General features: G+C 44.6%; 1 protein-coding gene across 1 annotated transcript in view; it reads right to left on the bottom strand.

Moving 5' to 3' along the window:
- irs2b (insulin receptor substrate 2b) overlaps positions 1-7,597 on the bottom strand; it is a 12,772-nt gene extending 5,175 nt beyond the window's left edge. Inside the window, 2 exon segments of the mRNA XM_029458604.1 lie at positions 3,831-4,743; positions 4,745-7,597. Of these exon segments, the coding sequence (XP_029314464.1) occupies positions 3,831-4,743; positions 4,745-7,186 (3,355 nt within the window). The 5' untranslated portion in view covers positions 7,187-7,597.
- Between the last annotated feature and the right edge of the window lie 4,125 nt (positions 7,598-11,722).

The following is an 11,722-nucleotide window of genomic DNA, read 5'->3' as shown; positions in this document are numbered from 1 at the left end:
GGATATGGTAGGCTGATTTTTTTTATTATCTAAGACTGGAACATCCCGCCCTACTTTACTCAAAGAGTTATGTATCAGTCAGCCAGGAGCACTGTGTGTATTTGCCTGTAGGGGAGGGGTGTACAGGACAGATGAGGACAAAGACTGAATGTTCCTCAAAATCAAGAACATAATCAAATAATGAGGCATTGTGTGAGGAGTTAAATGTTCCAGACTTAAAACATGCTATTTGGTTGCACAGTTATGTACAAGCATATTAGTTGACTTGAAAAGTGCACTTTATGCAGTACATACTGTATATATGGTGATGATATGTGCATACAATCACTGCATTTGTTAAATATCAAACATGTTAATTCAGCTTTCTCTTGCATTTAAAAGGGTATTGTTTAAGGTAATTGTTTTGTCTACAAAAATTGTTTTGCCACAAAATGCCATAATTTAGAAGAACCCAAAATTACATTTTCAAATGTCTTGTCAGACCAATAGTCCAAAACAATTCAATGACATAAACCAAAAATAAGCAACATACCATCAAATATGTTAAGCTGGAACTATAGAAGGTTTGGACATGTTTAACCATAAATCGGTTATCAAATAACTAGTCAGCCATTAGTTGTGGGTTGTGTTGTTCAAAGTGTGAGATAAATAAAGCAGCAATAGGAGTAAGAGTCTTGTTAGTGGCTATGATCACATATGACCACCTAATTGTTTAATGCATCGTTAGACAATCCTCTTTGGCCTCTAGTGTGAAAAGCCAATCAGAGACCGTCCGAGGTCAGATAATTACAGGAAAAACACAAGGCAAGCGCACCGGTGTGGAGAAGGTGTGAGTGTGCGGAGGGGAGGAGGGGAGTCGGATCACATGATTTCTGTAAAACAGAAACCAATGCCTGGAAAGAAGAAGGTGGAGAAACGGGGGGGGGGGGGGGGGGGGGGAGGATGCAGAAGAGAAAGGGGGGGAAGGGTTTTGGGTTGGTGTATGGCTTCTTGAAACTGCCTCGCCACACCCCCACCTTCTCCCGGTTGTTGTTGTGGCAGATGGTGGCCAGTCATTAGCGTATTGTCACTCTCCTCTGAAGGGCCAGATAACCAGTGAGCACTGCTTTGCAGGGCAGGTGCAAAACCCCTGACCCCCCATCCCCCCCCACCCCCACCCACCACTTCACCATCTGCTTATGGCTGCGTGTAAATGTACGCACACAAGAGAGGAAGACGCGCAGACAAAGTGGAAATGTGTGTGTGTTTGGGTGCTGGTTGTGGAGCAGTCTAGGTCTACAAATGAAAGTCATAGAGAGTGTGAGTCAGTCTTCTCCCCCCTGTCTGCAACCATGCTTTTAGTCAGAGAGATAAACATTAGCTAGAGAAGGACAGAAGTGGGAGAAAAAGGTGACAGTAGGATGATAAAGAAGCTTTAATGAAATAATAGAGAAGTGGCCAGAGAGATTTACTCTAAAAGGGGTGGGAGTAAGACAATGTAAAAATAGTACACTCCCCTGTTTAGTTTTCACCACAGAGATGGAGGTGTATGGATTTCTGGAAATATCCCTCCCCCTACTCAGAGTCTCTCCCTCAAATACTTCTAGTTCAAAGGTCAAGAAACTGACATTGTCGACAGGGCCAGAAGGCATGCACAGAAAGATAAACAGCCCTCTTCTCTGCCCCATCACCCCCCCTCTCCATGCACGTCATGTCAGGACCAAAACCCAAACAACAACAGTGTAGCCTCTCAACTAACACACCACTCCTCACTGAGCCACATGAAAATCCATATACAGACTGGGAGGATCTGCTTAGGAGCTGAAGAGCAACGTCTCCCTCCCACTCCCTCTCCCTCTCTTCCCAATAACTTCAGATGCCAAATGAGGACAGGCGATTTCATTTCCTGATCCTAATCTAATATAAAATATGTGTACTGCAAAGAGGGCAAACTATAGTTCACGTTTTGATAACAAGAGAATGTAGTAAAGCCTGTCGTCTTGTAGTAAACAAGCATGCCCTTATTTTACCTTACACACACACGCACACACAAGGAACATACAGCAAGTGCTTTTGTGTTTTGATGAGTATCAATGACCTGTCACACTGGTCACATTCCTGTTCAGAGAGCCGACTCATTCACTACTATGTATAAGGATATTTGTTTGCTAGGAAGGGCTTATGTAATCAAGGTAGTAGTAAAGGCCTACACTGATCTCTATCTCTTTCTGCATTTATTTTCTTCCTTGCCTTGTTACTCTATTCCTCCCTCCCAACAGCTCAATTGTCTTTTTTATTGTAGATGAAAAACAGAACAAGTCATCTTTACTTCCGTGTTCTTACAAAAATGAGTGGGCGCCCACTCCTGTGTAGAACGGTTTAATTAACGTGTTTGTAAAGTTGCTCACAGTATATAAAGAAAAGGGGAAAAAAAGAATCCTCCCTCTGAGTCCATCCCACCAGGTTAGAAAAACAAGTGAGCATTCACCTCTCCCAGCAACCTTTGCACACTGCCCGCATTCCAGTCCTGAAACCTAGTACCTGACAATTGATAAACAACTGACTCACTTGTTTTTCTGGGGAACTCGATGACTTGCACCAATCCCCACACTGGCTGCGCTCACAGCATGAGAGCCAGCAAAGACGGAGACAAAGAGAGACAATCTGGTTGTAAAAACCACAAACAGCAATTAAACTCTTATATTTCACCATCAGGAACACTGCCTCCTGACTCACGAGGATCCTGACACAGTGTGTTTTCTTAGAACAGCAGCGACTTCTGACATGCCCCTGCTAGGTCATCTATCCTTGTAAATAACCGCTTCTATTTAGATATGCATGAAAAGCCACCAATGAACAAAATGAGGTGAAAGGTAATATTTGGATGGTAATTGTTCCTTCCTACTTAAAATACACTTACTCATAAGGATTTCATGGCTTATTCACACACATACCAGCCTTATAATAGCTACAATACACTGTTATAAAAGGGAACATAATAATTTTTTCTGTTCTAGCTACTTCCATGTGCGCATCATGTGTAGTGCTGCATGAGTCAGAGTCACTGGATCAGAGTAGATGTTTTTTTAAACACTGACGTGGAATAAAACTGCGTCACCGAGGGGAGAGACCATTCACACAAACACCACAGCAGTATCAAGCAAGCCAGAATAAAATATAACAAGTCCGGCCTTGCTTTTCAAAATAAGATGGTTGCAAAATAAAATATTTGAAGTCAATTGAATGCTGAATTGAAATGCTGTTGTTGTTTCCCTTTAAGGAGAGCAGCAGCCAAGGGGTTGCAAACACAGTATGCTCCAGAGAATATGGATGTACTTGTGTTGTTTTGCCTACTTCACTGCTTTATTTCTAAGCTTTTATTTGGATTTATTTACAGTCTTGTGTTCCGGTGTTTCTGCTTGAATATGAAAGCAGATGAAATACAGAGCAAACTTGCCCTCCTCAGCATCGAACAGCCTTGAGATTTGTCGATGTGTCATGGGTGTGACGAGTAGGTGACTAATCCTATCTAAACATCGCAGCCTACACCCAACAGCAATGTTCATAACAAGTTTACTTCCCTGGACTCCCGTTGGTAGTTGGTGTGAAAACATAAATGAAGCGGTTTGTTTACAGCATGTTCTCTAGAAGATTATCGTTATTCTCAATTTTGGAATGAAAATTTGCTCAGAAGTGCTGCTTAGCAACGAGTATCCTATCTCTGCAGAGTATACAGTAGCTCTGAGGCGGATATCTATCCTACTCCTAAGCCCTGACACCACTCCCTTTATGGATGAATCTACTGAATGAATGAGTGTGTGTGTGTGTGTGACAAATATTAAAACACTCACCTTTAACAGCAGCAGCAGTCTCCTTGAATCCCATGCTGGCGTAGGGACTAGTGTTGAAACCATTCATGCCCCCTTTACAGCCACAGGCTGTCGTCTTGAACCTCAGGAGTCCATCACAGCCCCCTAACCTGGATCCTCCAAGGCTTCCCTCCATCAAGTTTAAGGCAATGTAATTAAGTCCATTTTGATAACCAGCTGACATCTCCCTGCACATGGGGCTGTTGCTGCCATTGTCCTCGTCAGAGCCCTCAGAGCTGCAAACAGTGTGGGATACATTCTCCACAGAGGCAGAGCTGTGTCGCTTGGTGTCGTGGGCAAAGGATGGGCACACTGGTGTGACAGTGGTGGTGGAGGAGAAGGTCTCAGAACTGTGCCGCCGGCGCCCCTGAGGGTCAGCTCGGATAACTTTGGCCCCTCTGTGTGGATCCACAAGGGGGACAGATAACGAAGGACCCCCCAGGAGAAAAGACTCCACTGGCACAGGGAGCACCACATCCACAAGGCTGCTCTCAAGGCTGAGTCTCTGGACACAGGCAGTAAGGCTGGTGGGGAGGGGGGCATCATCAGTGGAGCAGAGAGCAGGTAGAGGGGCAGGAGGACTGAAAGACATTTCAGTGTAGTCATCCTTGACTGGAGCAGGCTGACACACCACGCTCACCTGCTGTTGGAGAGGATATTCTTCTACCATCCCCCTCTCCTCTGCCTGTCTCTCTATGCTTCTTTTCTCTTCTCCCTTCTCGACTCTCTGTATGTTCTGCTGGGCATTCACCAGACTAGGACACGTCAACACTTCAGGTGTGTGGTTTAGGCACCCTGCAGGGAGGGAACCCTGTTGGTGTGAGCCAAGGTGACCCGGGGAGCTGACGTCAACATTAGCATAGTCTGAGAGTGGCAGGGATTCCCCTCTCTGCACATATAAAACTCACAGAGGACTCAGAGCTCTCTGACACTGTAGATTCCAGCAGGTCTCGAGTAGCACTACTGAAGTCAATGTCGATGTACTCTCCAGGGCTCCGTGGCACTGAGGGAAGCGGGTGTTCGCTCATACATGGTAGTGTTCTGAGGGATTCAAGAGCCAGGCGGGTGGGCCGACTCACCTTACTCCGATGTACAAGACCTCCATCTACCCGAGCCACTCTGACAGGAGATGGGGCAGAGGAAGGGGTGCTTGGTGTCCCCAGAGAGCTGCTGGCCACAGAGTCTCCTGGAGAGATAGGACAATAGTTTGACTCCTCTTCTATCCGCTCTCTCTGTAAACTCATCAGCACATACTGATCTTTGTCTGTGGACCCGCTGCGCTGCAACTGACCTTTAAGTAAGCGTGGTAGAGAGCTGTAAAAATAAGGCTGTCTGTGATGATGCTGGAGATGGGGATCTCCCCCTGTAGGACTGAGGATGTACTCAGGGGGTGTGAGAGACACCAATGGGTCAACTGGAGACAAGTTCAGGTACTCTCCATTGGTGAGCTTTCCATCAGTGCTCTCCACTGACATCTTGGTTCCGCACCACATCCGCATATAGCCACTGTCCTCCAGAGAAACACTCCCAGGAGAGTCTATATGTGGGGCCAGTCCCGCTGAAGAGTGTGAACGGGGGTTGATAATCTGTTTTGGAGCAGAAACACACATGGGGCTCATGGGCATGTAGAAGTCATGCTTGGACCCTGGTGTATGTGGTGCCACACCTAGCATCATGGGCATATAGCCACTGTCACCTTGGAGATTGCTAAAGTTGATCTGAACGTCCCTGTAATCCTCAGGATAGATCCCTTTAGGGGAGGCTGTGTGACACCTGCGAGAAGGCTGGCTTCCACTGCTGTAAGTGGCCTTCATAAGAGTATACTCATCCAAGGAGGCTGAAGATACTTGCGGGGGACCCCTCTGCTGGCGGGGGGTAGTGAGGGAGTATGTGCGCTTTCGATAAGCCTTGTCCAGCTCCGGTAACCGGCGGTAACCATTCTGCCTCTCCATCAACATGTAACCATCAAGCTCACTGCCGTCCCGGGAGGGGGGAGTGTCAGCTTTGAGAGACTCTGGAGTGTTGCTTCGGAGGGAGAGCGGTAGCCTCAGGTCCCGTGCGTCCGCAGGGCTAGAGCCATACTCCTCACAAGATATAAAACCAGCATCACTGGGGGAGCCTGAGAAGCAGGCACTGCAGCTGGAGGGCCGAGGAGCACTGCTGTCTGGGCAGGAGGACAGATTCCCTAGGCTAGGGGAGGCTATGGGTGGGGAAGGAGACAGGGGCATAGACATGGACTTACTGTGCTGGAGGGAAGAAGATTCAAATGTCCGACATGGGCGCATTGAAATTGTGTGAGATCTGCTCAGGAGGGTCCGGTGGATCCCTGGGCTAAGGGGGCTGCCAGTCACTGACATGGGGCGTGCCATGCTGCCATCGCCCTCGCTGGCTGTGCGTATTCGACAGGAGGAAAATTTGCTCACAGGAGAGGTCAGAGCCATGCTGTCGGTGCGCGACCGCCGGGGAAGCCCGGTCTGGCTGGGGGGGAGATTGTTCAGGTGCCTCCGTGAGGGGACAGAGATGGGGTTTGTACCAGACGACTGGCTTTTGCTGCGCGGACGGAATTCCGACAGCTCCTTCATGGCTTTCATCGCCTCCAAGATCGTTTCGTGGATATTTTGCGCGACCACAGAGTCATCAGCCTGCATCCAGAACTCCCCCGGACCCGTGGCTGCAGATCGACCAACCTCAATGAAGAAAAAACTGTCAGAATGACCGCACCTCCGGATATTCATCAGCTGTAAAACGACGGAGGCAACCTCTGAATTCAGCTTGACAAAGCTGATAGTACGGCTGGAGAGACAGAGCCTATACACTCCCGTCACATTTCTGCTTTGTCCCAGGCCTTTGGATTTCAGATTTACTTGCCAGACCTCCTTGTAGGCGGCGGTAACCGGCGTTATTACACCGTAGCTCGCCTCGTCGAAGCCAACCAGCGAGGACGCAGAGCCGTCGTATACTTTCCCCTCTGCCATTAAATCCGTCAGTACCCGGTACCAGCTCTCCTGTTCCTGCTCGTTTTCTGCCGCCACGGCAAAATACTCGTCCTTGGTATAAAGAGCAATAAGATATTTGTGTTTTGCGTCTGCTCTCTTGTTGATATTTAGACAGCAGTCCAGAGGAATAACTCTCTTGGCGGCCGATTTGTTTTTCCATTTCTTCTCACTCTCGTAGTACTCCAGCCGGGCAGGGGAACCTTCGCTCGACTCTTTTAAAACGAAAAAGCGCTTGTGTCCGTGTTTCTGCTTCTTTAGATATCCGCATTTCCTGATATTGTTGTTCGCGTTCGTATTACTTGGCAATAACGGCTGGTCTCCCGTGTTTGGCGGACTCGCCATTCTCGTGTCCTTCGCTATCAGACACAATGCTTCCTTTCCTCGAGTTGCTGAAGAAACGACGCTCTTTATTTTAATCCTCTATTTCCAGAGCCGGTTGCGCGAGCGTTCGTCTTCTCCCACAGCTAAGCAATAAATAACACATGTCTGCTAGTGTCCGGACTGTAGAGGGGAAACAACATGTGACGATCTACACATCCACCTCTGTGTAAAAAAAAAAAAAAGGAACGGAAAGGAGGAGAAAAAAATACACACACACCGACAGTGGGCGGTTCGCACTCAGCTCATTGGGCTTATTGGTGGAAACGGGATGAATGCTGGAGTGAGATGGCCCCGTTCAAAGGAGAGAGAGAGAGAAAGAAAACGCCCTCCTACTATCACTCTGCCCTCTTCCGACTCATTTGAGCGTAGTCAGTCAGGACTTTATTTATAGCAGCTCTGGTCCTGCGATCCAACATTGGACCGCTGTGAAGATTTTAGTCAATCTAAATTTACCAAACGAAATGCTCCTGACCAGAATGCCCACATTTGCGTCATGGAGTTAGGGTGGATTATAAAACATATTAGAATAAATAGTAACCTGCATATAGACTATGCACAGATTTAAGGAGCACATTATAATTAGATATTTGTTTATTTTCCCTTAAATATTACACTGTTATTGTTTTATTCCCATAGTCCATTTTCATTCGCAGTGATGTTTTTTTTACAACCCCATGACCATATTTTAACACGACTGTAGAGGGAGTCCTTCCAGTCTTCCCCAACTGGTAAACAAGCAACACCTAGTCGAGACTGCAGCTCTGTGACAGGAGTGTAATATTCCCTGTGCGTCGCCCAGCCAGAATACAACCACGGCTTAAAATGGGATAGACCCTCTTTTCTTTTTTTAGTCTTCAGAGAAAGCATCAAAGTGTTCATGATAAACAACTCGCACATGAATCGGGGAAGAGTGCTGATATAGTGTAACGCGCTCTATTCATGTTTTCCCGGAGCTCCCAGGATAACTGCTCAGTTTCCGACTGCTTTATCTGTAGCCTATATGTGTTTCCCCATTCAGAAACAGTGTATGACGGTGCGTACTCAGGATGTCAAATTATTTAGGGTTACAGCTGAATTTACAAAAAATAGACCTCCCCTATCAGCAAAACGAACGAATGACCCATTTACGGTTATGTAAAAAAAAAAATCATGATGACGCAAAACATTCTCCTGATGCGTCAATGCTGGTAACGTGCGTAATGATGAAATGCGGCAGCCAACAGGGTACCGTGGTGCGGTGGTGATGATGAGAGTGTGTAGCTGAACTCAAATGTAGACACAGTAAACGGAGGCAGACATATAAATCAAACTGAATCCTGAACTGTAATTAAATTGGGATTAATATACATTGCCACTTAAACATAGTGATCTGTCAATAATCAGTCATATCACTGCAGTGGCACTTGTCCCATGATGATAATATGTTGAGAACTGCACGCGCGTGCACGCACACGCACACGCACGCACACACACGAACACTTAATATCCCTATTTTCCCTCAGATCCCACAGTGCTGGCTCAGCACCAAATCCCCCAGCCCTCAGAGACAAGGTCAATTACTATGCCCTGTGCAGGTCAATTATGCCACCAGAAGCAATGATTTGACTACTGCCATCATGAAAAAGAATCAAATCAGGCAATGACCTCTTCTGATCTGTCTCTCAAATAACCTTTAGCTTAAAAAATGTGCAGTGATGAGTAGATTTCCTGTTCTGTGCAGTTGTTTTCATTTCATTTTCCCGCAACTGTGTTTACCTCAGCCTTACCTAAAGTGCTATGAAGGCATATTGATATAAATAGATGTAGCAGAGCTAGCTGCCTAAACCTCCAAGGCTCAGATATCTCCCTGTAGGATGAGGAGGGTTCCCTGTCTGTTGATATTAGGTTTCCTACATGACAGACGTGGGCATGGACTTCACCCTCTCTTATAACAAACAACTGTAGAACTGCAGAATGCCTCTTTTGTGAATGTGGTGCTTTATGTAACATTTACAGTATACAGTTACTAAAAGTGATAAATGTCTGTACCCGTAAAGAAGCGTTTGAAGTCCATAACAGCTTGCTTTGTATAATACCATGACCTGACACTGATAAACAGAAACTGAGTGGGGGTACTGTGAAGTGAAAGCAGAGGATGAAGGAGCGACCCTTTCTTTTTGCATAATCCATGAAGCATAAGAAATGCAAATCAGCTGTCTATAAAATACCATAAGGTGGACGATTGTCCCATAAACTGTGTTTCTTGCAAACTCAATCTGGGTGGGACTGTGATACGTCCTTGCCCTTTTCTTAGGTAACTACATGAATATTTATCATCCTCCAATTTACACAACATGGTGCATTAATTTACAAGTTAATTAAAGAGCCAGCTGAACCCGATTTACATGGCTTTAAATGGGCCATCTCATCGGCTCCTGGTATGAACTCATTAGGTCTTTATAGGTTTACTTATTCAGAGAAAGAATTGGGGTGTGAGGCATCCTCTCGAAACAGATTGATCCTTCTTGCTCTCTAGATTTACATTATTTCATTCGATAGTGTAAATGAAGTTAATGCTCAAATGTTAAATGTTAGCAAACAATCAAATATGGTTAATTAAGCAAATTATAATAGATTGTATAAATTCACTCACAAGCTTGTAGCTTTGAAGACCTAATCTCATCAGGCTCTTAAAGCTGGCCTTTAAATACAAACAGCCTCTCTTGCCCCATTTGCTGAGTCACAAGTATGTAATGTCTCACTCAACCACTGTCACCGTGTGCAGCGATTAGTTCCACAAGCTTTCATAAAGCAGATTAGAATAGCCGATTTGACGAGATAAGATTAAGGACTGGGGGTAAGGATTAGACTCGTACGCCACTCACTGCTACACAAGGGGCCATCAAATGAACAGCACAAACATGTATTGTTGGCATCCAAACATCACACACACTCCTCGCCCCAACTCCTGAGTGGATCTGAATATCATCCTGTTATTATTTATTGTCTGGAGCTGGGGATATTTTGTGTTTTTTATTTTTCAGGATTGTTTAGGACAGGTCAATCTTTGTTGCAATGGCAACTTATTCATTTTCTGTCAGGGGTCCTAGAGACAGCTGGGGTTAGACCATGTAATGCTTTAAAAGTAAAACCTTAAAATCAATTCTGAAGTGAACTGGAAAAGCCAATGCTGGGAGGCTAAAATACAGGTTATGTGATCTCTTTTGTTTGATCCAGATAACAGTCTGGCTGCAGAATGTTGTGCAACTTGAAGGCATGGGCCTGCTTTATTGTTAAGGCAGGTAAACAGTTCATTACAATATTACATTTTTAAGAAAATGAACGCATTAATAACTTTCTCCAAGTCAGAGAATGATGCAAATTATTGAATTTTTGAAAGCATTCAAAGTTGATAAAGAGGAATGAACTATCTTACTGACATGATAAAGTTAAATAAGTTAAATTGGTATCAAAGATAACTAAATCCAAGCTGTAAAACATTGTTAAATGCAATGAAAAATGTGTTCAATATCTATGATTGGAGTTTTAATGCAGCCGTACCCCTCCCAAACCAAATGTTGTATATTAGAATTTCTGTTTTTGGAGTTTTATAACAGTTTGTTAATAGGATTTCTAAGAGAGAGTTTGGCCTTTCTGAGGTCTAACTGACCCCGAACATAAGTAACATCACTAAACGATAACATACTGATAATTTCTTTGTCTGAGAGGCTTTATTTTCTACCCATATATCATATAAAACATTAACTGTTCCTTATTTGTATTAATGACAATGGTTTATGGTCATTTTCATATTTTGTTATCTTTACCAAATGCAAGCTGAGTTTGTTGCAAATGAAAAGCTCAGTACCAGTAAAAACAAAAAACAAACAGACTCCAAAGAATGAGGTAGTAAAGCTGAGCAAAACACAAGCATTAAAACAGCACAATGAGGAAACCGTGGCTGGATATGTATGACCAGTCTTTTGTTTTTCTTCAATCATTTTAACAACATTTTCTACTATAAGCCAACATTGTAACCAGGTAATGCTAATGGAGGCGATTTTCTGTGCTCTTGAGCACATCCAATATAGATTGCTTAGTTCAATATCATGTTGTCACCCATAATTGACTCAATTCTCTAATCAATACAACAAACATGAAATTGAAATTCCTCTTCGACTTAATTTTTGTGCTGATTGATCACAGGCGAGCTGACCTGGAGGAAAGGCAGCATGTGCCGATAAAGATCTTCATGTTATTGGACATGATTGCATGCGCCTATATTGAGCAACAGCAAAAGTGATTACAGTTTTGATGACTTCAGTTAACCAACTCATTGGAAGGGACATAATCTATTTTTGATTAATTTGTAAATTGGACACAGGGAACGTGCAGTTGTATAGAATGGTACAAGTAAGTCAATTACAGTGGTTGGTGTGTTACATTCAGTGCCCTCCCTGCATTGTGTAATACTGGTTGTGCATGTTTGACGAACAACTGTGGAGCTGCAGAGGTTTT

The sequence above is a fragment of the Cottoperca gobio genome, chromosome 21 (assembly GCF_900634415.1).
Source record: "Cottoperca gobio chromosome 21, fCotGob3.1, whole genome shotgun sequence".
NCBI lineage: Eukaryota > Metazoa > Chordata > Actinopteri > Perciformes > Bovichtidae > Cottoperca > Cottoperca gobio.
This window is presented reverse-complemented; position numbering and strand designations above follow the sequence as displayed.